This window comes from Ursus americanus, chromosome X (assembly GCF_024610735.1).
Source record: "Ursus americanus isolate L20-20 chromosome X, mUrsAme1.1.p, whole genome shotgun sequence".
NCBI lineage: Eukaryota > Metazoa > Chordata > Mammalia > Carnivora > Ursidae > Ursus > Ursus americanus.
The window spans coordinates 95,607,000-95,634,829 of NC_142164.1; the positions used below are offsets into that span (position 1 = coordinate 95,607,000).

Here is a 27,830-nt window from a genome sequence, read left to right on the forward strand (position 1 = left end):
GATAGAAAAGGAAATAAACAATAAACACACACATATATGAACTATCAAAGGGAATATTGGGAAAAAGTACATATTTAAAATCATGAATGTTTCATACCAAGATAGTCTTCTTTTTCCAGACATGATCATTGGTTGAAATGTATTTTGTATGAAACCATAAAGTGGAAGAGCAAATGCGTTCAATGATAAATTAAAATTAGATACCCAAAGCAGTTTAATTCAATTAGTATTTATTAGTTATCTTTGTGTTGTGTCTTTTGTTAGGCATGGGACAGAGCCCCTGCCTTCAAAGAATGTAGAGATTTGTGTAATGTCTCAAGGTATTTACTATATTATGTACTTGCTAGTTGCTGAGAGAATAGATTATAAATGTTCTCACCACAAAAAAAGAAACAGTAATTATGTGAAATGATGGAGGTGTTAGCTAAAGCTACAGTGGTAATTATATTGTAATATATATGTATCAAAGCAACATGTACACCTTAAATTTACACAATGTAATATATCAACTATATCAGTAAATATGGGAAAAATTTAAAAAGTTATATGGATTGAAAAGTGATGAAACAAAATGAGCTAGAACCTTCCTTGAGAATATGTTCCAGAGGGGGAGGTATACTGAGCAGACAAAGGACTTTATGGTAGAAAGTTTATTTTAAATCCACATATTAGCTCTTAGAAATACATATAGCTTTATAGTAAAGTCTCAGCTCCTAGAAGCTTAGGGCATGCTAGTGTATTAGGTGGGCTATATGTTTTGTGGAAGTAACAAAGACACAAAATGGAAATGGATTATCTAAGGAACAAGTTTCTTTCTCTTTCAGAATTATCTAGAATTGGGTGGTGCAGGCTTTGTAGGAAAGCTGTGCTCATCCAGGGACCAAGATCCTTTTGCCACGTTGCTCTGTCATCCCCTAGATACTGACTTCATCCCAATGATCAAGGATAGCTCACTATCATGTCTGTATGACAGACTGTGAGAAGAAGGAAAGTACAAAGAGGAGAGTATATCGATTCTTCTTAGGTCTTGACAAAGAAGTAGCACACATCCTATCCCTCTCACCAGTGTTTGGGCACATGCCATACCTAAGTGCAAGGGAAGCTGGGAACTGTAGTTTATATTCTGAATAGCAAAAAATTATCACCTATACTTTCTTCTACTATATAAGAAGTGGAGGACAGGTATTGAAGGACCAGCAGTCTTTGCAGTGGCCAGTTTTCTCTAGGTATCAAGATGAACGCTTTGGTTCCATAACCGTTTGTGTAATAGATTTTGGGGTAAGATTTTTTAAAAATATAAATATACACATATACATGACACACATGTGTATGCAGATGATATACTTCTTTTGTCTTCTTAAACAGAGCATGCTAAGCACAATATAGCATTTCTGCAAGATATCCTATAATAGGGAAGAATATCAGCTTAGCTGATATTAAAAATGAAAGGCAAATGATAGGAATTGTAGAAGGTATAGGGTTCAAACGGTGGGTTTGGCACATGTCTTTAGAAAATATTGATATTAGCTTAACTTTTTGCTCATCTTCCTCTTTTTTTTATTATTATGTTCAGTTAGCCACTGTATAGCACTGCTAGGTATTAACCCCAGAGATACAGATGTAGTGAAAAGAAGGGGCACATGCACCCCAATGTTCAGAGCAGCAATGTCCACAATAGCCAAACTGTGGAAGGAACTGAGATGCCCTTTAACAGGCGAATGGATAAAGAAGATGTGGTCCATCTTTCTCTGTCTTATAAAAGAGAGTCTGCACCACCACCTGGGCTATGTCACATTTCTGCCTTTTGTTGTCCCGTGTCTTTGTCTTCGATGTGATATCAGTGTCTTTGTCTTGCAAGCATTATTCTGAGCTCTACATTTGATTCCTGGCTAACATTATGGGACCCAAGTGTTATTTTTTTTTTAGTGGTTTCAAAACCAATGACTCTGAAATTGTGGAAGTGAAGAAAAGAAAAAATATATCGATGATTTTTCAAGGCAAAATTGATTAGCTGAACTCTAATCTGAATGGAATGGCTTTGATCATCTCTTAACAACTTTCCCTTTTAGCTTTCTTTAAATGCACTCGTATATTTGGCATAAGACAACTTGCAATATAGCTGCTGTTTGAAATTGAAATCCTTCTCAAGTGAGTAAGGAGATTTGGGTTAGAATGTTAGTTCAATAACTTTTTTTTTTTAAATGAACCTGAACTATAGCTTACCCTAATAATTTTACTTTTATTTATTTATTTATCTTAAGATGTAATTGTAATATAACATTATATTAGTTTCACATGTACACCACCTGCATACAACATAATGATTCACAATATTGTAAAATGATCACAGTAGTCTACTTAATAAGCATTACTACACAGTTACAGACAAGTTATATATACATTTTTATTTTATTTTTAAGAAGTCTTATTAAGATATTTTGTGAAGATGCTGTTTCGTATTTTCTTTTTAAATTTTATTTTAATTCAGTTCATTAACATAGAGTGTATTATTAGTTTCAGAGGTAGAGTTCGGTGATTCATCAGCTGCACATCACACCCAGTGCTCATTCCATCAAGTGCCCTCCTTGGTGCCTATCGCCCAGTTACCCATCCCCTCACCCACCTCCCTTGTTTCATAGATTCTGAACTCATTTTCTTCATTAATAGAGATGTATCAAATTGTGGTAACTATAAGTGTTTGTAATCCAATCAACTTGGTTTGAAATCACAGAAGAGCAAATTACCTTTGGGGCCTTTGGCAGATTCTTTAATTTTTCTGCTCCCAGTTCCTCATCCTACTATGCTCTGTCATCCTGATGCATTGTGGTGAAAAATGATACAGTGCACATTAAGTGCCTAGCAAATTGACTGACACTAAGTGCCCAATAAATAATAGCAGCTGTTGTTATTGCTTTTATAGATGTAGTAGTTGTTGTTGCAATTGTTGTTTTAATATTGCCATAACAGCAGACCATAATTTTTTCATTAGGGCTTAACTTGGAACTGAATTTCAGACACAACCAGTATTAAAAATCACCTATTTAATGGTATGATTAGATTGAATGTCATGTACAGTGTTGCATGATGGATTAATTTCTCATAAATCACTTCTGTAATCATTTTTTATACTTTAAATAATACCCTGGTTTACATGTTATATCTCTGAGGAAACACTGTGGAACTGTGGTGAGAGTTTTTCCACATACTAATCCTGGTTCTTGTGAACTGTTCTCCTGTCATTTAATAAAAGAACCACTTGGTTATCCCTCTGTAATCCTTCAGCTTTCAAATAATCTTTCACTGAAGAATAAAAAGATTATAGTATGCACCAAAAAATTCACCATCCATGCATTGACTTGACTCTATAAAAAAGTATGACACATTTAAAGGAGCTAAGTAATAAAATTTTCAAATGTTCTTGAAGCGTTTATACATTCAAGAACAATAAAACTGTTTTTATCCAGGTTAAAACTCATATCACATTTTAAGGTTGCATTTGGGGAAGTTGCCAGAATAGATTGGTTTCAACAGAAATATAAAACTACGGAGTAATAGATTGTGCCCTCTGGAAATGTCCCAGCTATTTTTCTAAGAGCTTTGTGGTTTGCTGGATTGCTGGTTTCACTACCTATATGTAGTCATTTGATGACTTATCTCAGTTTGAATTGCCAAAATCATGCTTCTAAAAATACACACAGCTCATTCAACTGTGTTTCCTCATAAAAGTCATTTGCCATTTCAATGAACATTGGTCCCCAAATACAGGCATTGTGGAACATTTCTTGGAAACTAGAATGTGCTTAGCATTTTATATGCATCATCTCATATAATCTTTTCAACAGTCCTATGGAGATGTGTTTTTATTTTCTTTGTTTGATGGATGGGGAAACTGAGATGCCTAGAGGTTAAATAACTTACCCAAGATCAGACAGATAGTAAACTGGGTTTTAAAAAAAGTTATGCATGGAGTAGTGTCAAGGCTGTTACTCTATATTTTATTACAACAGTTTCTATCACTGGAAATCAGTTTCCAGACGTTTGTCTTAGACATTGCAGGACTCACATAGATTCATTTGTCTTCCCTCATTACTTCATTTTCTCCTCTCTACTCTTCCACCTTTGTGCAATAGCAACATATTCAAGGAATATGGGTGACAAAATCTGTTAAGTCTTCATGTAAAAGCACAATCGTTAAGCCTCTGAAGTCTGTGGATAATGTTGAATAAATTTTAATGTTCTTAATGTTGAAAACCACCAGAATTGTTAACCATCCATCCATTGTTATGCCTCTCATCTGAATCGTTATTTGCCCAGTGTACTGCAGAGAAACATAAACCATTGTGATAAAGACAGAAATTAAAATAAGATTGAAGCCTGGGGGAAAAAAAAACTTAGTTTTAGTTGATGATACTGGCATCTTCATTCATGAAATGATTGGTGTCGCTTCCTTATGCATAGACCATCTATAAAAATCAAAGATCGAGTTTCCTAGAAAGTTTTCTTTGATGCCATGGTATGTATGAACTAGGCACAAGCTTAGGTGAAATATGAAATACTGTGGCAAAGAATATACATTTTGGGGAGCTGATACCAAAAGTATTAGCCTCTCTACATATCTCTAAGTTCTCTGTTTATTAGGGGAGGTCATTGAGAGGGCATGACTGCCTGTTGACCTTTGAGCTACACCATGGCAATTGGAGGCCCTTTGTCCCTTCACACGCTCCCCTGACCTTGGAATGTGTATTCCACTTGCCTTCCCCACTTTATAGAGCTGCTCCAAGGATGCAGCCTTGAGAGAGTGATTTGATGTTGAGCCCATCTGGATAGTATATGTGACTGAACGGTATTAATGTCTCTATATAAACAAGGCTTGTATGTAAGTTCCTTTGCTTATTAAACTTGCCACCTACCAACCTGGAGTGGCCTGCATCTTTATTTGGTCTCTTCCTGCCCTCCACATAGAGGGATTAATTTTGGATTACACCTGGGAACTTCCCAAGGAGCTTGGGAACCACCATTGTTAAAGATGGATTTGTAAAGAATGTGGTTTGTTCCAAGGTTTCTATTGAAAATGTGCAAATGTGAAATTCAAGTACATTTCTTCTGTCATGGGTTATTCTGTGCTGAAATTCTAGAACTGTTTCCAATTTTGTTTCATGAACTACAGAAAATGATTTTTTTCATCTTGATCCAGAACATACATATGTACACATAGATACATAGATATGCATATCTGAAACAAAAATTCACAAAACAATATTAATCCTTAATATAAATGATATAGACTACTATTATTTATTTTATTTTATTTTAAATAGAATATTCCTGGTCATGACCCATTAAATATTCCTGATCATGCCCCACTAAAATGATTTCATGAATCACTGATGGATCATGACTAACAAATTTGAAAAATAGTGGTCTAGACAAAGAAAAAATTACTCAGAGCCCAGCTGACAGTTTTGACCATAATCATCTATATATGTAGACTTGAATTTATGGATGTAAATAATGATTAATTGAGTTATTTGTTATTTCACACAGCTTATTCATGTTTGAATTTAGATTTAATAAGGCTGTCTTTGCAAAGTTTTTGTTTTATGAACATCCTCAGACAAAACTCTTAGATTCAGAATTTATGAGTACTAGACATTATGTCCTTGACTATAAAGATTTGCCTTTTAAAATTGTCTCCAAAATTTCAAACCTCGGTAAATATCAGTAAATCATGAAGTGTTTATTTCTTTTTTTATTTCTACTGAAGTGTAGTTGGCATCCAAGATTATACCAGTTTCAGGTGTACAACTAGTGATTTGACATTTATATACATTATGAAATGATCACTGTAGTAAGTCTAGTTACCATCTATCACCAGTGTTATTATAATATTATTGACTGTTTTCCTGTGCTCTACTTTACATCACCATGACTTATGCATTTTATAACTGCAAGTTTGTACCTCTTCATCCTCTTCACGTATTTCACCCCCCCCCGACAACCACCAGTTTGTTTTCTGTATTTATGAGTCTGCTTCTGTTTTGTTTTTTAGATTCCACATATAAGTGAAGTGATAGGGTATTTGTCTTTCTCTGTCTGACTTATTTCACTTAGCATAATACCCTCTAGGTCCTTCCGTGTTGTCACAAGTGGCAAGATTTCCTTCTTTTTTATGCCTGAGTGATATTCCATTGTGTATATATGTCACATCTTCTTTATCCACATATCTATCGATGGGAGTGTTTACTTTTCTAATTCAGATTGTGCATTGGGAAAATGTAGTGTTGTGTTACTTGAGTAATAGTGTTGTTTACAGTTGATCATTTCAAAAAGGTAATTTGAAATCAAGATCATTAATGATTTTTAGAACTTTTATGTAGGAGCTAGGTTGACATTCAAGTTTCAGAAAGGTTTGATGTAATTGATATTTACTCTTCGAAGGTTTTTGGATCCTTTTTTTTCTACAATAATTTTCTGGCTTTTGCAGTCTGACCAGTGACTTAAGAAGGTAATATTGGAACAGGTTGTGTTTCATAATAGTTCTTATGTATATAAGAATCCAAAAATAATTACAGTTATCATGCACTTTATTGGGTTCTTGCATGAGGTCAGGCATTCTCCTAAACACTTTATATACTGTTCTTCAATTCTTACCACAGTGTTATTAGGAAAGTATTATTGCTCCTGTTTTGCATAGGAGGAAACTAAGTCTAATAATGGGGCTAAGTAACCTTCCCAGGGTAACAAGACCTCAGGCCAGAGTCAAGATTCAGACACCAATTGCCTCCCAAGCCCCTGGGTTTTACACCCAATTCTACTGTACATGATAATAAAGCACCCATCTCCTCTCACTTCTAACCCAGGGGAGACAAAATATCCAGGATTGAATTGCACTTTTTTTTTTAACCTATTCGCAGGGCTGGCTGCACGATTGCAGTATGGTGAAAAATGAAATACAGAGCCCCTTGTTCAAAAAGCAGGAAGGAAAGTGCTGTTAAAATTAAAATGTAAAGCCATTTCCTTTATTCCATGGTCTCTCTTTCTTGACTTGCCCTTGTGTTTTTTATTTGCTGTTTAACTTCAGACTGAATAAAGAAAATTAAAATTTTAAAGTATTAGTATGAGTTTTACTGCTCATTGTTATATTGTGCAATTGCCGTTGTAAATGCAAATATAAGACCATGTAACTCATGCGAAATCACCAGCGCTACACGATCTGTATTTCGTAGCTTATATGTGCCTATGTATTTCATTCTTAATATGGAAATGCTGCACAACTAACTTCGCTGTTTTTATTTATCTTCTTGATATGTACACATTCTACTAATATTGTCTACTTTCAGCATTCAGATGAGGGAGGATCGAAAGGACAAGGAACCATGGGTTGCCATTTCCCTTTCTTTCTCTGTCATGAATTTCAGCCTAAATGGTTGGCTAATAAGGGAAAGAAATACAAGTAAGAAAGGATACTGAAAGGCTCTTTGGTTGTTCATGTTTTCTTGGAACTGCCTTCTTTCTGCATTGGAAGCAAGTTCTGGTTCACACAGAAGTGCGAGTTCCCGGGGCTGTGCATGCCTCACATACTTACCTTGCACTCGCCTCTAGTGTTGCTAAATCCCCACATATTGTGTGTCTACCAGCATTCTCTACTCATGGAACATCAGCAACACTATATGCAAATGGGGGTGAGGATACATAATGTACTTACTTCCTCTGCACACATGCATACTTTGTCACCTTATTGGACTTCACTTATATTACCCACATTCAGAGATAAAATTATTAAGGATTTTAAGGTGGCAATGTCAAGAAGCAGGTAAAACAAGCAAGGTGTCCTTTGAGCCATACAGCTGCTAAGATTGCACAACCATGAAGCTGGTTCTGTCTATATGCATGTCCCAGGCTACCTTTATGTGACTTTTCTCCTCTTAATGCTGACTTTGATCATGCAGTCTTCCAAGTAGCTTCTGGTTCTTCTACCCTGCATTTTGTTTCCTTTGCAGAACCCTGTTTGTTAGGGCCCAGTGCTTGCTTGCTATCTTTGGGGTGTACAGAAGATTCCTCTCCAAATAGTTCTCCAGTATCTTTGCTCCACTTAACTATGTCATCAGTTTGTCTCTGTCCCTTACTTTAGCAGGGAACCCTCTTGAGTGTGGTCTTCTTTAGTATTTTTGAAGCCCAGCCACCTACCACGAGTGTATTTGATCCAAAGAAAAATTCATGCAGATTTTCTTATTTGTTCAAATTCTGACCATTGATAATTGCCCTAATATTAAAGCAGCAGACACAGAGGTTATCCCAAGAGTTCTCTCCTGTCACTTGGTATTACTGGTTCCGTGGTTTGGGAATCCCTGCTGACATATAGCCAGGTTTAGCGGTCAGTATTCCATCCTGGAAACTACCCTACCCTCTCCAGGTGATTCTTCCAAAGTCTCCATTACTTGGCTTGAGGAGGGGAGAAGGTACAGATGTACATAGGGCTCTGGCTTGTCCCCAGGAATCTTTTCTAATTAGTTTTTTCCAGTCAGTCTCCATGCTTCTTCTACACCTTTGAGCTAGGTAGTGGATTGAGGGTGGTGGGACCGGAAAACTGGTCCCCTCTTAGCAGCACCTTCAGAGGTAGCCTGGATCTTCTCTTTAGAATCATGGCCACTTTGTCCTTGTTGTTCTCAGCTTTATGGTTTCAAGAGAAATTTAGAGTTTCAAGACAACTCTTGGGAGTCTTACTTAACATCCTGCTAATGAAATGTCGAAGCAAATACTTCATATTTTCCTTCCCCTAAGGTGATGTCTTCCTTCTGAAACCATGGCCTTCTGGAAATAAAAGCTTAGTTCATAGAAGTCATCATACTGTTAGAAATTTCAGATGTGTGAATGAGGTATTTCTATTTAAACTTTACCTTCTTCTCCCGTTAATTTTCATACTGGGAACTTTTCTGCTCTTTAAATCTTCAGAAATATTTCATTCCCATCTCTTGGGCGGAGATGTTTCCTTTAATGCCATTGCAAAAGTATGTACATACAATACAATAATATATATATATATACACACACATACATACATATATATATATGTAAAGGAATGAAAATATGAAATGAAAAAAGTTACCTATGGATGAAACTTAGTAGCGCTTAAAATACAACATGAAGAAATGATGTATTAATTCACTCCTTATAGTAATCCAGGGAAGCTTTAATAAAATATTAATTTGAAGTGGATTTCAACTGCCATTTGAGAATTTGTGTGTATATTTGTGAGATGTTAAAATGCAGACTTGCTCTTGTATGTGTCTGCTCTTCATGTCTCTGATAATGCAAGTGGACATTTCTAGCATTTTAAATATTTCATTCGATTTATCATGTAATGTACTGGAACAGTCTGCAGAGATACTAATTGTATAACACCCAATTTATTTTATTGTTCAGCGTTTGGAAGCTCCTGAAGACAAGTCATTTGGCCGTTCATTAATGGAGACTGAAGTAAATCTGGACAGTTACCAAACAGCTTTGGAGGAAGTACTCTCATGGCTTCTTTCAGCTGAGGACACATTGCAAGCCCAAGGAGAGATTTCTAATGATGTAGAAGAAGTGAAAGAACAATTTCATACTCATGAGGTAAAGCAAAACGTTGATTTATGAAACGAAGCCCATGACTTGTCATGATGGCAAGTCTCTCTTGTTATCTCAATTACTCTATAAGATCCTTGTGTTCTGGTAATTTAGTTTTTATTTTGAGAAGGAAACAAATAAATGTTTATGGGCATGGAATTCTACCAGCCAGCATTTGAAGTTCTGCCTTCAAGAATTACAGTTGAAGTGGCTGAGATCTGATTTTTGCCAGTGACTCATGCCAGGGATATGAGAACCTAGCTCACTTTTCTTGGGTCGAGGCAGTGCTGAGATATAACTTACACTCCAGAGTACGCGTGTGATATCAGGCCACACTACCCATGGTGGGAGACTTTTCCTGAAATGACATGCTCACTTGCTTTCTGCCCCTTTCTCGTCCTGTTTTCTTCTACTTTGGCTCCTTTGCGGATCTCCCCAGGAGCTTTGACTTAGTAAGTCACTTGCACACAAATTCCTGTCTCAGGATCTGCGTCTGCAGAAGGTGACCTAAGCTAATAATTGCCCTTGATTCATATTAGAAACAGTATTGGGTTTCCTTAAATAAAAAATGAAATCCTTTTACTGGGAATATAATTTAAATGGGCTACAAATTTAAAATCGTGAAAAAATAAAATTCAAAATCATAAGGATTTACCTGAAGTATCAACTTTTGTCACCATCTTTCCCTGTCAGGGGTTCATGATGGATTTGACGTCCCATCAGGGACGGGTCGGTAATGTTCTACAACTGGGAAGTCAACTGATTGGAACGGGGAAATTATCAGAAGATGAAGAAAGTGAAGTACAAGAACAAATGAATCTCCTAAATTCAAGATGGGAATGCCTCAGGGTAGCTAGCATGGAAAAACAAAGCAAGTAAGTCTTTGTTTTTAATTCCTAAAAATAGCAAGTTTTGGAATCTTACTATTATTTAGATGCAGTTTCTTGTTTCAGTTGGGATTCTCAGTTGGTTTCCAAGGTATATAGCTCTTTATTTAGGGGATGTTTTGGTTGGATTTGCATGTCTGTTTCATTTTGTTTTTCACTTTTATAATTAATGTGGAGATGTTGGATAGAAGGACCATTATCTACAGAACTGTGCTTTGAAAGTTGCCAAAATTGGTGTCATAGTTAACATTTTCTCAGTTTTCTCTGAAAATTAAAATGTGACTCTGGAAGGCATGGAAGTATAAACGGGAAGCCATGCGCATAAAATCACCTATTAGGTACAGTTGATAGGAAACTTCTGTTCTGAAGGAAAAGCTCTCAAAATATTAAATAGTTTCTCATGTGTTTATGGAAATCCTCTTGAAAAAATGTTTCTCATCCGTGTTCGGAAATCCTTATGCAACTACTGTATGGTTGTGAATTATTTTAAGAATATATATTGACTTTATCAAAAAAGAATTTTTGAGACATTTCTGAAAATGGTATATTTCTTCTAAAGGTAAAAAGTAGATCTCATCATTCTGGATGTGTTGCTTTGATTTATATTGTTAGGTGTGTGTATTCATGTAGAGCCTATCGAGACAAGATAGATTTATTTTTAAATGAAAAGAAATGAAGTGCCAACTGTGGATTTGAATACATTAAGCTAAAGAAATTGTCCAAGCGCCTTAAGTTTACTTAGCTATTATTTATGAAGATTAAAAGCTTTAAAATAGGACCAAAGAAACTCATTAGATATGCTGGGAAGATTGCTATTTCAGTACTAAATTATAGTGTGACAATAGGGAGGGGGAAAATACATTTTTAAACTCACGTCTTTTGAAAGAATAAATAAGGCATATATAGGATAGAATTTTCACAAATATTGGTATTCCAAACCAGGAGAGACTAGGCTACACAGCCTGACATTTTCCCCTGTTGTGATCATTTTGATGATGGCAGTGAACTCTGGAAGTGAGAGTTAGACCAGCCATATTATAACGCTCGAGTCAGCCCCATACCTATGCCCAAGGGTCAACTGATTTATTCCACCCATTTATCATCATAAATTATAAGATGTAGAGACTCATACTTGTGGTCATATCCCAACCTTCTTCAGGTTACAACTCCTATTTTCACTGATCTGTGCAACTTAAAGCAACCTCAGACAAAATTTGCTTGTCTTTAAAATCCCACAGTGGAACCACTGTCATCTCCTTCCTACCTTCTCTTTTCCCATTGTCTTCTGGAGGCTAGTTACCCCCGGTGTTCCTCAATCCCTTTTTTAAATAAAACTGATAATATGGTATCAAGTATTCGTATCAGTCAAGTAATGAATTGCAGTTTGAGGCAAGAAAAGGTGAGTGCAACCTAAAATTAAAATCCCCAATTTTTAGTCTGTTTTTAAAAAAGTTTAATAAAAAAAACCCATCTTAAAGAGATATCTACCATTTGATGATATATGACTGCATAGATACACATACATGGACGATAGTGCACACATCCATATTTGCACACATACACATACATACATGTGTGTATGTGTGTAATTTCCTCACCCCCTTCCCGCTGGAGGATGGAAAAGCTAAAATGGCAACATCAGCCCTTAGCTAAGCTTGACGTCAGAAACCAGTTTGTCTTGAGGGAAGATTTGGGCACTTTGGTTTTATACGCTTTGGTTTGTGTTTAAGCTTTTGAATGATTATTTGGAAGGCAAGGGTGTCCTCTTCATTGGCATAGTTTTTGCTAAAACTTAGAGTTTTGAAAATGAGACACTAATAGGGAACCACTTGTTGCACATAGTCTTTTCTGGACAATTTGTTGAAATACCCATACATGAACTATTGTTTCACAAAACAAATTCAGAAATCTTTTGTGAGTTTGCAAAAGTAAGTCTTCCATACCACTTTCACTAACTTTGTGTGTGTTCATGCATAAAACCTATTAAATTCTAAATGAGATAAGCCATTAGGCAAACCATGCTGGACTTGACTCTTAATAGATTTTTTTGGAGGAACCAAAGAGCTAATTATGAAAATAGAATGTTGTCAGTATTTTAAAAAAATAATAATTTCATGCTTTTATAAATTGCTACCTGTTCACTTTCTATTATCATGACCATATTGATGACTAGCTTTGTATGGAGTATCACCTTTTGTTTCCAAAGCTATTTAGGAAGGCATGGTAAATTGCTGGTAAACAAAAATGGATCAGTCTACATTTTTCATCTCTCTCCTTTGCAAAGACAGAGTGTGGGTAGACCCCATCAGAAGCCATCATCTCTGCCTAAGCCTAGCTTTAGTGATGAGAGGAATGATAATTAAGGTTTGTCTAGGCATATGAGATATAATTGAAGCCATGCTAGAATTCTTCTTGTTTTTTTTTAATATATATATATATATCAGAGAGAGAGTGAGCACAAGCAGGGGGAGTGGCAGGCAGAGGGAGAAATAGCCTCCCTGCTGAGCAATGAGCCTGATGCGGGACTCAGTCCTAGGACTTTAGGATCATGACCTGAGCTGAAGGCAGCAGCTTAACCGACTGAGCCACCCAGGTGTCCCTCTATGCTAGAATTCTTAAGTTGTGATCTTATAGCAAATGTAAAAAAAAACTAGTGGGGAATACAATAAGCTTATAACTAAAATCTGTGAATATTTACACTTGACAATTATGTTTATTATCTACCAGCATATCTGCCAGTAATAATAAAATCATATTTGATATATATTCATTGATATATATTAAATATATGTATTTGTATATACGCAAAACTCTATGCACACCCACAAACACATGCAAGTATTAACAAACATTAATGGAGTGCCTCAAGATATTAGATACATTTCCAGGCACTGGAGATACAGTATTTGGTCATAAGAGGTTAAGTCGCAGATCTCCTGAAGCCCTAGAGAGGCAATTAAGAAAATAACACAAGAAGAAGAAAGAGAAGAATTTCTGTGTCACAGTACCTTTTAATTTCTTTAGAAAACTTACTTCTATCTGATACTTAGCCTTTGTGATCCAAGAATATTATTTCTGGGGTGTTACCATTTAACTTGAATTTGAATGACAAGAAGGAATGGCCATTTATAGGTGAGGAGAGTAACATTTCAGGCAGAGGGAACAGCCAGTGCAAAGGCTCTAAAAGAGGAACAACTGGCTTGTTAGAGGAAGCGAAAGGTCAGGATGATTGGGGAGTTGCAGGAGGGAAGGTATGAGATGGGGTTAAAAGAAAGGTAAGGGTCATCTCTTGTATTTCTGTGTCAGTCAGGGTAAGAGATAAGGCTTGAGTTCTAGCATAAATGCAAGAAAAAGCCACCAGAATATTTATTTTTTTAAGGGATTAGTAGTTTGTTTGTTTGTTTATTTATTTATTTTATTATGTTATGTTAGTCACCGTACAGTACCTCATTTTTAAAGATTTATTGATTGAGAGAGCGAGCGAGCATACATGTATGGGAGCGGCAGAGGGAGAGGGAGAAAAAATCCCAAGTAGACTCTGTATTGAATGCAGAGCCCAACATGGGGCTCGATCCCATCACCATGAGATCATGACCTGAGCTGAAACCAAGAGTTGGATACTTAACCGACTGTGCCACCCAGGTGCCCCACCACCAGAATGTTTTAAGTAGGGAAGAGATAGGTAAAGGAAGTATCAGTAATGACACTGGAAGGAGAGAGGACGGTTATAAGGTTAGTGCAATAACCCAGATAAGAGATGCCAGGTCTTTAGTACTGGAATATATTCTTTTATCTTAGCCCAACAGTTACTTTATAAACTATTCCTGCTCTATTTATTTCGGTTCCTTTTTTGCATTTTTAACAGTCAGGATCCTTTTTATTTTGGAAATAGATATCCTTGCCTCATGCATATAGATGTTAGCTATACTCAGGTTGCATCTGGGAAATACTATTTATCCTGCAAACCATTAACAATTATTAAACAAAACAAGAAATTAAAAAAAAATATATAGAGGTAACACAATGCTCCTATTTCCACCTTACTCTAATTTGCCTAAGGGATAAGGTCTCACTTTCTTATACACCTATTTATGTGAACTGGATTGCATACTTGCCCTCCATAATTCTTAGTTACTGATTGATGAAACAGCAGCACTTCTGCTGTGTACCTGGCACACCTCAAAAAGATAGTGGCTGAGATAGGGTATGAAAAAGTAGATTGTGAATGCAAAATAATTATAAAATGCAAAGAATGATCACCGTTGTAAATAAGATGCCTAGCCATGTGCTATTTAACTCTACCATTGTGGTTAATACTTTGCCTCATATGTATTTTTCACTCTTTTTCTCCACCTTGTTCTAATTGCTTCATTCATTTTTTTCCCCAAAGGATATGATTGTGGGTGTTTTCCCTGGGTGTGAGAGAACATGTTCAGGGTGATTGAAATTACATTTGAAGTTGAAATTTTACAATTGAAACACTTAGAAATATGCTTTATAAAGAAATGTCAGTATGAATGGATAAAGAAGATGTGATACACACACACACACACACACACAATGGAATATTATTCAGCCAGCAAAAGAATGAAATCTTCTATTTGCAGTTATGTGGATGAAACTAGAGTGTATTATGCTAAATGAGATAAGTCACTCAGAGAAAGACAGATATCATATGATCTCACTCATATATGGAATTTAAGAAAGAAAACAGATGAACATATGAGAAGGGGTGAGGAGGGAGAGAAGGAAATAAATCATAAGAGACTCTTAACGGTAGAGAACAAACTGAGGGTTGATGGCCGGAGGTGGGCGATGGGCTAGATGGGTGACAGGTATTTAGGAGGGCACTTGTGATGAGCTCTGGGTGTTGTATGTCAGTGATGAATCACTAAATTCTACTCCTGAAACTAGTATTGCACTGTGAACTAGCTAAAATAAAAAAAAAATGTCAGTAAAAAAATCAAAGACACAGATGCTTCTCCCTTTCTTCCTCTTTTTACTCCATTTCCATTTGATTCTTTTCCTATTTCTTTCTACTATAATTCTGATACCTTCATAGATATGAATTAATGATGAAGCTAATATGGTAAACTTTGTGAAGATATCTCTAGCCACACACTACTTTGACAACGACATGCTGCTATTGGTCCATTAAAAATCTACGCAACTAATGAATCGTTGAACACTACATCAGAAACTAATGATGTACTATATGTTGGCTAATTGAACATAATAATAAAAAATCTTTAACAATATTTATGCATTTGGAATGAAAGAACTAAGTGCCACTTATTGCACAATTAAAATAACCAGAACAGGACACTGTCTGTTGACCTACTCGAGTTGGAAACCTTAGGGAGAGGAGGTGAAATGATTTTTGTTTTGATGCATTTTATGCTACAGAATACCCTCCGGGTGGTGGGAGGTGAGGGAGCGAGAAGAGAAGGACAGACTTCCTACTGTGGAAGTGCAAGAAGGCAACTGGCACAGGGACAACAGAAAATCTTCTTCTCTATGAATAAACTCATTAATTTGATTGAAAAATGCAACCTGCAGAGAGAAAAAGAGATTTACTGACATTTCTACAAGGACTCATAAAGATAAGCATAGCAAGTTCCATCAACTTCTCTGATAATTGTGGTTAGGACATGCAGGGGGAAAGTAAAGTCTTTGTGATGGTGGGGGAAGAAAATGAAAGCGAGTCAGTAAGGAGGCCACGTGAAGTTCTGTTTTGGTTTCCATCAGCAGGAGGAGAGATATGAGTAGTATCTGGGTAACAACACTAGCCATAACATGGCAAATCATTGCGAATCACCATCCACACTTTGGCTGGAGAGAAAAATATGTCTAAAAAATCTGGTTCATCTTTTTTCCCCACATGTCTGTTCCAGTCTTGAGATGACATACATGAGTGATGAATAGAGCAAAGGAGATGCTGAACAAATCGTGGGTTTTCTCCCAAGCGAAGTAGCTAACATATTGTGTATTCATATATGAATGGATGAACAAATGAATTATTTTTTTCAGGTACTTCCATTCCAACAAATGAATTTGTTGCAATGACTATTTTGTTAATGCATAATCTCAAACTCGTACATGTGATTTTATATCACTGTTTTGTTAATTCATTTTTAAATTCTTCTAATAATATTAAAATGAGCATTTCTTAGAGATCAAGGTGGTTCAAGGGCCAACAGGACCAGCATTACCTGAGAACTTATTAAAATGCAGAATTTCCGTCCTCCCTCTGATCTACATAATCAGAATCTGCAATTTAGCAAGATCGCGAGTGATTCCTAAGCCCATTAAAGTTTGAGCAGCACTGATCTACTTGAAACAATTACGAAATAATATAAATCCATACTTTTTTTTTTGTAGACCACTACTTTTAATGTTTCTTTTTCCTCTTTTCCTATTTACTGAGGGGCCAAATGTTTTAACTACTTCCTTAGAAGCTCCAAAAATGGTGGTAGGTGATGTCTTATTTAATCCTCAAATGTTGATATTATCTCGTAGGGGTGACTAATGGAATTGCAAGATTCTTGTGAAAGACTATACAATAGAGACAATGTGAGAGTACTGACAATTACTTACTATCCTTAGCAGCAATAATAAACATACAGTAATTCGGTCGTGTTCAAATGGATATGACTGGCCGTCACAATTCTTTCTGTAAATAATGTGCAGTTAAAATGTGGAGAGTCCTTGTTCAAATAATGAAAAGTTTATGACTCTTACAGTTTAAATTATAAATAGGAAAGCCTGATCTCTAGAATTGATAGAAGAAAGACTAGAGAGTAAGATTTTTTGGAACGATGCTTTTACACAAAGATAAACAATGATAATTAGAAAATTAAGTTTAATCATTCATTCATCTCTCTCACTAACAATTCTTATCTACTATATTCCCAGCATGTTTTAGATACTGGGGAAATATCAGTGAACAAAGCAGACTAACTCCCTCTCTTATGAAGCTTGCATTCTTAGTGGGAGGACACAGTTACAAAATATGTATAACATACCAGATGGTGATAAATGACAAAAGGAAAAGAGGCAGGGGGTGGATTTGGAGAAGGAAACGTTGTGTGTGTGATTGTAAGGAGGTAATCAGTTAGGGAAGGCCTCTTCTGGTGAGGTAATGTTTAAGGAGAGCCCTAAATGAAGGGAGGGAACAAGCCATGCAGATAGCTGGGTCAAAGGCAAACAAATGGAAAGGTCCAGAGGTAGGAGCACACTGGCCATGTTTGAGAAACAGTGTGCTGGAGTTGACAAAAAGCAGAATGACATCATTGTGATTTAGGACCAAAAAATGGTTCAAATTAAATTAATAGACTTTTCAACAGGAACAGATTTTATGGAAATTGGCATTTTTATCATTTTAATTCTGATATTTCTGATTGGGAAAGTGTTCCTGTTTTTGTATTATGTCTTATGTTTGATGGAAAATTAAATGATACCTCTTGTTCATTCAAGAAATATTTATCATGTGTCTAGTATACACCGGGCTCTGTGCCAGAGGTTATATAGTGACATAATTTTTGAATTTGAGAGTTGGCTTCTCTTGCCATATAAATGAATGTGATATCTGAGTGTCAACATTCCCCATTCTTACTGGGAATAATTTAAACAATCTTCCAATCATTGTATTTAATAGTAGTCCTTGGTTTGTGATGACATCTGCGTTTCTTCATCCACTTTGTGAGTATTTAATCAGGAAGATTGAATTGAGGGTTGCCATAATGCATTTGCCACAAAAATCTTTTGCATCCAGCCATGCAGCTTCTTTATTATGTTACTGTGACTCTTTTGAATTTATACTTTCACAATGCAAATGAATTTGTTTGCATTTTGAACTTTAATCTTGCTCTGGATAGTTGAAGAATATCAATAATTAAATTGCTGTTGAGTTATATGGATGGAGGAATAAAATAGGTCAGTATTTTGAAAACAATGGTGCATTTTTGTTGCACAGAATCCTTTTTAAACAGAGCACTATTTCTCACATTCCATTCAGTGAACAAATAAATATGAATATGCGTTTAATTTTGAGGGAGAGTTGAAAATTTATTTTTATTTCTGGTTGTTGGAAGGGGAACTTGGCAGGTGAATTCTTTCAGAAATATTTATTGTGAGGTCGTAGACTAAAAACTGTGGTCTCCAAGATCAGGTTGCAGAGTGTATTAAAATGGTAGCTTTGAGAATTAGTGGGAACTTTAGAAAAATGTGCATGTCCTGTTCTCTTTGCTTTCTCTTCTGGCCCAAGACTGATGTCAGCATACCAATTGGTCGGAGTGGTGGTGCTGTAGAGAAGAGGATGGACACATTCATTTTTTTGGGGGGGGGGGCAAAACCTCTATATGATTCACTTAGACTTTGCCTCATTTCATTCTGCAGTGGAAACTGCTCTACTTGTAGTAATATACTGGTAGTAGACAGAAGGCAATTGTCCACTGTCAGGATTTGTAGCTGGATTTTTTAAGGTATGATTAGGACTTGGCAGAAAGAGGGTGCATTGATTGAGGCAAAGAGGTGCAGGGGGGCAAGGAGGGAGGAACCATATGCATGGACGCAGATGGTACACTTCCAGAAATTTAGAATGGGAACTGGCAGACGGTGGTGGTGGAGGTAGGGGTGGTTAAAGGTGGTAGGAGAGAAGTAGCAATGATGGTGAAAGTTGTACACATTTGGGGTCATTGTTTTTATTGGATTCTCAGTTTTAAACCTTATATTTCACGAGGCATTCATTGAGCTTTGATAAATGTCCCAAACCTTGAGAGTTGAAAACTACTAATGTGCTTCATATGGCCCATTCGTTACTGCCATAAAACAAAAGCCTTTACATATGTTTGTATATGCATTACCGAAACTTTGCTTTAAAAAAAATCAGTGTTGCTTTACAATTTTAAAACAATGTGGGTTTTGTTTGTTTTGCTTGTCTAGAATATATCATGTTTTCTGATTCCTACATTTAGTGAAACATTATAAATATTTAAAGTATCTGGTCATTTGTTTTACCTCGTCCCCATATGTTTGAGGGAAACTGGGTCTCAGCGTATTGTGGTTTCTGGCATTAGTGTAAACCTTATGCTAAGAGCATTCATCTCAATAGTAGCAACTGGACTTTTTATTTTGGTGAGAAGAAAGAACAAAATTATCCTTAATGACAATCTCTATAAGATCCCACTAAATGACCTTTTTTTTCCTTCTATTTTTATGTCCCGATAATCACTGATATAAAATGAAATGAGGAGTGGATACAAAAATCATCTCTAAAAAAATCACATTCATACAGTCAGTATAGCATGATGGTGAAGTAGGCCCCAGGGCCAAACTAACTGATTCCTGCTTTCGCACCTTCCCTTGCTTGCCCCTTGACCCATGTATACCTTTGTTTCCCCATCTGCAAATTAGGGCTAAGATCATTTCCTGCATTGTTAGGATTAATTATAGTAATACCTCTATTGTCTGGTACATGATAAATATAATTTGTTATTCATACATAAAATTATATTTAAATGTACCAAATTGTGCAAGGTTAAAACTACTATTTTAGTAGACAATTTACTACTTATATAGTATTATCATTTATAAATAATTCAGTGAAGACATTTCATGTATCCTAAACCTGTCTCCATGTCATCTCCTTGCCTCTGGTTCATGTTAATCCTTATAGAGTCATGCTGCCTGGGCTCAGCTGCCCAAACATTTGCCACTTATGAACACCCAAGGGCTGAAGTAAAAATTACGCCAGAGTCCTGAAAATTGACCCAATCATTTTCACCCCTGGATGTTCATTGGAATCACCTGGCTGGATATAAATTCCACTAATTCACTTTCCTGTGATAGTTTTCATAAAAACCTGAATGTGTAAACGTCACCTTCATTGATCACTTTCATAATAGAGTAAAAAAACCAAAAACCCATACAAGGGGGTTAAAATAACTACATATTTAAGTATTTACCAGCACTCCCAGAACATCTAGTTGTACATAAACAATTCTTGAGCTAAAATCAAAGCTATGTAATCTAGCTGCTACAACCATTTTGCTGAGATTTTCAGGCCAACAGTATGAATAAGTAAATAAATTAATTTTGGTTTTTATCAGTGTGATTTTAGTTACTGAATGGCATGCATTTGAAAATAAAGAGTGCATTAAAAATTCAGTTTTGCTAATTCATACCGGTAGCTCTCCCTTAAATAAACTATACAGGGTTTGTTGACAACTTAAATCATGTGATTGTATTTTGCATGTATAACATGCTAATGGAACGTCACTGGGGATTCTTTTGTAATCTATAAATTCACATTAATATTTTACCTCTTTAGTTGTATTTCTTATTTGAGAATTGCATATAAGCAAGTAATTACGAAGTCTAGGAAATGGGGCCTGAAAACTGATCTTAGTAATTTTTCATTATAAGTCCCTAGGATTTTTGAGTCTATACTTTTACATATTTATTAGTATAACATCTAGCATATGATTATGCTTTTGCTAGTATTTTTATACATTTTGTAATATATTTCCATAAAGCCCAAGAAACACTATTTAGACTAACAAATATAGGGTGAAATTAATGAAAACGTACCATTTTGACATTTATAAATTTGTGTAGAAAACCAAAATTTCAGCAAATGCTATTCCTATTTATTGCTAAATTCTTTAACTCAGGATATCCTTCCTTATAAATATTGTGTGACATAATAAAATATTATGGATAAAGACTGCCAAGTAAGGAATCCTTGCTATTGTCAAACTAGTTGTCTGTTGGTTTAGACCGGTGCTGTCCAATATGGCAGCCACTAGCTGCATGTAGTTATTTAGTTGTAAATTTAAGTTATTCTAATTACATATGGGTAAAAATTCAGTTTCTCATTTACACTACCCATATTTCGAGTGCACAGTAGCCACACATAGTAGCTATCGTATTGGATAACGCAGACATACAACATTTACATCATTGTAAAGATCTGTTGGGCAGTGTTGGTTAGAGGATAAATGCCTTGCTACAGTCCAACAGAATCTCTGTAAAGCAGACTCTATGTTTGCAATGATTTCCTTCATGTTCATAAAGACATGTTTCCACAGCAGGGTATGGGGTGAGAGGGAAATCATCAGTAAAATTATTTGGAAAGTGGTATTCCCTAAGAATACTTCAGCTAACAACCCAAATGCAAGTGGCTTATACCATCGCTTCTTAAAGTGTGGTCCATGGACCAGCAGCATTGGCATGTCCTGGGCATTTGTTAGAAATGAAGAACCTCAGGCTCCTCCCCAGACTTAGAATGTAGGACATATTCCCCACGTGATTTGTATGCACATTAAAGTTTGGGAAGCACTGGTTAAAACTGTAAGGATGTCATTATCTTATATTACAGTAAATCCACGGGTGGGATAGCTAGAGGTTAAGTATACGACTCTCTTGTGCCATCAAAATCCCAGGTTCTTTCATTTTTTATTGGAATGTAATGAACATACAGTGTTATATGAATCAAATAAAATGATTCAACAATTCTCTACATTTTTCAGTGCTCATCAGGCTAAAGTGTACTCTTACTCGCCTTCACCTATTTCACCAATCCCCTCACCCACCACCCCTCTGGCAGCCACCAGATTTGATTTCTGTATTTAAGAGTCTATTTTTTGTTTGTCTCCTTTTTTTCCTTTGTTCGTTTGTTTTGTGTCTTAAGTCAACATATGAGTGAAATCATGTGATATTTGTCTTTCTGTGACTGGCTTATTTCACTTAGCATTTATACCCTCTAGGTCCTTTCAATTTATTGGTTTTGCTAGCCTCTGTATGTCTTCAGCCAATTTTACAATTGGAAGTTGGCCGCAGAAGTTCGCAGTGTCATATCCTGACATGCTTCTGCCTCTGGATTTTGTCAGAACTGTCTCTTGTCTAGCACTAGTTTATTCTAGTTCCACTGTCCTCTTCCTTCTGTTGGCAGTCATGTATTTATGATTCATTTTCCTTTTGCTTTTACAGCCCTTTCTAAATGACCACTTGAAAACCATAAAATGAAATGAAGAAAAATGCAAACTCTTTTTTTTTTTTTGCCTATGGGTGATAGATTTTTATTTTATGAACTTGACAATTTTCCCTAATTTGCATCTTTAGAAAGCTGGTTGGAAATGTAGAATTTTTTACTTTCTTATGAAAAATTATTTTATTTTAAAGATTTTATTTATTAATTTGAGAGAGAGAGCACAGAGGGAGAGTGAGAGGGAGAAGCAGACTTCTGCTCAGCAGGGAGCCTGATGCGGGGCTCAATCCCAGGACCCTGGGATCATGACCTGAGCTGGAGGGAGATGCTTAACCAACTGAGCCATGCAGGTGCCCCTCAATAATATTTTAAATTGAACAATATGAAATTGTCGTTTTCATGGACTGAAAACTCATATATCAGCAACTTCATATGACTCAACCTAGCACAGCATCTGATCCATAAGGAAGGAAGATAAATCAAAGTAAAGAGCATGGATTTGGGTGACCGACAGTTTAGCATTTAGATACTGTCTTAACTTGTCACTGGGACACCTTGGGCAAATTCTTTAACCTTCCCCAAATCCATTGTCCTCAGAAATAAAATAACAGTGGTATTATCTACCTTAGTAGGTGATAATGAAGACCAAATGTAATTATTCTGTTTTTCAAACACAAGTTCCACCTTCACAATTCTTTCCATATCTGCATTTTTATCATTACATATTTAATACTTTTCCTGAAAATAATTATCTTTACTTAGCCTCATCCTACGCTGTATGATTTTATATATGCATGAAGATCATATATAGACTCACTATATATATGTATGTATGTATTCAGACATACACGTATACATATTGCTTGGCCATATAGATGTATGCCAAACATATTAAAATAATTTCATAAATTTTTCCCTGTGCCATGAAAATCATTCCACGAACCACAAGTGGATCACATATCATCATTTAGGATCCACTGAAATAGTGCATTTTATGCTTCCTAACAAGATTAACACACAAAAAGTATTGAATGCATGTTAGGCAAAATAGTTACAAATGAATTTTAAATGATATTTTAACCCAAGGGTTAGTTTTCACCCCCAGCTTTCTAAAGTTTCCCCTTTTTCTGCCACCCTTAGAAAAGGGGCGTTTGTATTGTACAGGCTTCTAAACAGACCTTCTGATAGCAGTGCCTCCTCATGGTTGCTTCTTCTGCTGCTCAGGTATTGCCGTGAGCCACTGGTCATGCCCCTGCTGCTCACTCTGAGTAGCTCTGGCCTGTAATTCACCTGAGTATATCGATGCGGTCTCTTTGCAGGCCTTAGTGAGCGAAGGAAACACAGCACCTTTTACTACCTGTTAACTCCTTTGGTATAACACCTACACAGAAAGCCGTAAGTACTGACCAGAAATGACTGAGTGATTAGAGTATCTAAAGTAACAACACTGGAAAAGCAAAAACATTTTTGAACATTATATTAAAAATAATTGTTCTCAAAGTCCAAAGGAAAGTCACACAAAATTAAGCTCTTCACAGAGGTTCCCCACATGGACATCCTAATCAATAGGAGTTTCCAGCAGAGGCATGAAAGTCAGTGAATATTTGTTGAATGAAATGTCTGTCTAAAAGTAAAAAAAGCAAGTAAATAATATCTTAAAATGAAATTCCTTATAGACTCTAACACATGTGTGTTATAGTTGAAACATTTCTTCTAAGTATAAATAACAATGTGGGATTCTTTTCTAAAGTTTTTGAAAGGTGAGATTTATAGCTTAATGTAGTGACAAACTGGACAGGAAAAACAAACAAAAAAAGAATGATACTGTAGCGAATTCTCCTGAAATACTATCATCAGGTCAGTTCTCAAGGGGTAGATTGAACCAATACAGTGAATGATTTATGCACCTTGCAATGAGAGGATGGTATTCTTTGTCTGAGAGGCTTAAACGAGCAACTTCGAGTTTTTGCTTTCACTTAAATGGATGCTTCTTCATCAGTGTTCCTTCCCATAAAAAGATGTCTGCTTTTTTTGTTTGATAAATTAAACCTCATTCCCATAGGTGTTTGAATGCAGGGTGCCTCAGGGAACGTGTGTCTGTGAAAGGTAAAAGGCCAGTAAATGGTGTAGTCCAGATTATATTAAACACTCAATTATGTGTGTATTCTGTGTATTTAAATGTGCTGACTAATGGAAATTGCTGGTGAAAATTTTATAAATCAGAATAGTAAATTCCTAATTAAAATTATGTATTCCTTATCAGTGTTCATTACACTATGATTTCCAAAAATGCTTCCAACATATCTTCCTAAAGAATATTTACCTCAAAATAGGTATTAACACTTCTCATTTGAGACTCAAATTTTTGTTGAATGGATGAAATAACCTCAAGTTTAATTGTCATCTTGAAAATGAAGTTGTGTGATTGATAGGCAAGATATTGTCCCATGTCCCTGATGCTGGAAATCTAATTGAGAAGGTTTAAGAAGTTGGTTTTAGGGCATATAGCCAGGCTTTAAATTCATTACCCAGCCCACTGTTGTTTACATCTTTGTAAACGATACATCTCTTTCACTTATCTGTTTCTGTATAATGAATGACTCCAGAATTTCATGGCTTAACACAATAATTTATAATTACATCTTGATTCTGTAGATCAGAAATATGGGGAGGGCTCATCTAGGTTGTTGTTCTACAATTGTAATATGACTGAGGTCACTCTTTGAGCTGCATTCAGCAGGAAGCTCAACTTTTGAGATAGCATTTTATCCTCTAGAGTCACTCTCAACATGGTCTCTCATTGTTCCATAGTATAGCCTGGTCTTCTTACAGTGTGGCAGCTAGGTTCTGAGAGAGAATATAAATGCTTCCTTGTTCTCTTACAGCATTTATACTTGGGACTCTTAGAGTGTCATTTCTGCCATATTCTGGTCAAGACAAATCGGAAAGCTGGTCCATATTCATGAGGATGGGGAATAGACTCTTGGGAAGAGTGGCAAAGAATTTGTGGCCATCTTTATTCACCACACATATTAAAGTAATGGAGATAGAAATGAACGATTGCCTGGATATGCTATTGGTTCAGTTATCAGAGATGAGTTACACTTAGCATGTTCACATTTAGTTAGCTATGTGAAACTTGCTAAAAATTGGGACATGTGAACCTATAATAAGTCGGAGAAAGAATAACTTCAGAGGTGATTGATCATAGGCTCTGCTTCCCTTATTTCTTAATGTTTAATAGATGCCAAATGATGTGGACACCCCATAAATTATATAAATGTCAACGGTTTTATCTTTCAGGTTTAATAATAGTAAGTAAAGTTGTTTTGATAGAGGTAATAATAGACATATTTCAAATTTTCAGTTTACATAAAGTTCTAATGGATCTCCAAAATCAGCAACTGAAAGAGTTAAATGATTGGCTAACCAAAACAGAAGAGAGAACAAGGAAAATGGAGAAAGAGCCCCTTGGACCTGATATTGAAGACCTAAAACGCCAAGTACAACAACATAAGGTTAGTATATTTTATGCTATTTGCTTTCTACTGGAGAACAACCTCCATGTACATATGTGTATTACATACATACATACATACATATATCATGGTTTACAGATAGGAAAGAATTAAAGCTTCAGTTAAGAAGAATTTGAAAGTCTTTCTTACCTAGTATTTTTTTAAATGTTTGTTTTTTCAAATATGGCATACCTTGGCTTTTCATATTTGAAAAAAAAATCTAACGTATTCCTAGAGGAGAACAATGCTAGATATGTGATTTATTAAAGTTTTGGTTTCTTGGAAGAGGGACTCTGTAGGGATTACTTGCAATGCAAATTTAATAAGACAAGGTTTTTTTCTTTTTTTACATGTTTTTACCTTCAGTTCATAGTCTTAGAACACGCCAAGCGTGATTAAAATGAACACCTGTAACATTGCTTTTCTATAAAATACAGAATCTATCATTTGTAGTATTTCCATCTTTTTTCAGTTTATTTGTACATTTACAGTTTATGCTCTTTTGTTGCCAGAAAGCATGTGTTGTTTTTGTGATTAGGATTTCTACAGGAATATTTCTTTTCTTTTCTTCAGCATCCATGTTTTAAATGTTAATTGACATATAACATTGTATAAGTTTTAAGCATATAACATAATGATTTGCAATTTGTGTACACTGAAAAATGATCAGCAAAATAAGCCTAGTTACCATTCGTTACTATACAGAGTTAGACTTTTTTTTTTTAAATCTTGTGATGAGAACTTTTAAGATTGACTCTCCTGGCAACTTTCAAATATGCGCTACAATATTGTTGACTGTAGCACTGTGCTGTATGTTACATCCAGATGACTTACTGTTTTCTAACTGGAAGTTTGTACTTTGTGACTCCCTTCAGCCACTTGGCCCACCCCCTAATGCCCCTCCCCTCTGGTATGCGCCATTCAGTTCTCTGCATCTATAAGCTTTGTTTTGTTCATTTGTTTCTTTGAGTAAATACACAGAAATGGAATTCCTGGATCATATAGTAGTTCTATTTTTAATTTTTTTGAGAAACCTTCTTACTGTTTTCCATAGTGGTTGACAAGTTTACTTTCCTAGCAACAGTGCACAAGGGTTCTCTTTTTCTCTACATCCTCGCCAACACTTCTTATTCCGTATCTTTTTGATAATGGGCATTCTAACAAATGTGAAGTGATAGCTTGTTATGGTTCTGATTTGCATTTCCCTGATGCTGCGTGATGCTGAGCATCTTTCGTGTGCCTGTTGGCCATCTGCATGTCTGCTTTGGAAAAATGTCTGTTCAGATCCTCTGCCTATTTTAAAATCTGATTGTGTTTTTGTTGTTGGATTGTATAAGTTCTTTATATATTTTGAATATTAACCCCTTATTGAATATATGATTTACAAATATTTTCTCCCATTCTTTAAGTTGTCTTTTCACTTTGTTGATGGTTTCCTTTGCTGTGCAGAAACTTTTTACTTTGATGTCATCCCACTTATTTATTTTAGCTTTATTACCTTTGCTTTTAGAGTCAAAATAAAGGGAAAAAAACATCACCAAGTCTGCTGTCACGGAGCTTACCACTTATATATTCTTGTAGGAGTTTTATGGTTTCAGGTCGTACATCAAGTCTTAATCCGTTTTGAGTTAATTTTTGTGTATGGTATAAGATAGTACTCCAATTTTATTCTTTTAGATGAGGTTTTGACATTTTATCAACACCATTTATTGAAGAGAGTGTCTTTTCCTCATTGTATATTCTTGCCTCCTTTGTTGTAAATTAATTCAATACATATGCATGGGTTTATTTCTGGGATTTTTGTTATATTCCATTAATGTTGTCTCTGCT

General features: G+C 35.7%; 1 protein-coding gene across 11 annotated transcripts in view; it reads left to right on the forward strand.

Moving 5' to 3' along the window:
- Positions 1–27,830, forward strand: part of DMD (dystrophin) — a 2,097,152-nt gene that overhangs the window by 637,149 nt on the left and 1,432,173 nt on the right. For all 11 annotated transcript variants that reach the window (XM_087859359.1, XM_087859361.1, XM_087859356.1 and 8 more), the window contains 3 exons: positions 9,424–9,612; positions 10,300–10,481; positions 25,850–26,000. In XM_087859359.1, the coding sequence (XP_087715485.1) occupies positions 9,424–9,612; positions 10,300–10,481; positions 25,850–26,000 (522 nt within the window). The remainder of the gene's footprint in view (positions 1–9,423; positions 9,613–10,299; positions 10,482–25,849; positions 26,001–27,830) is intronic.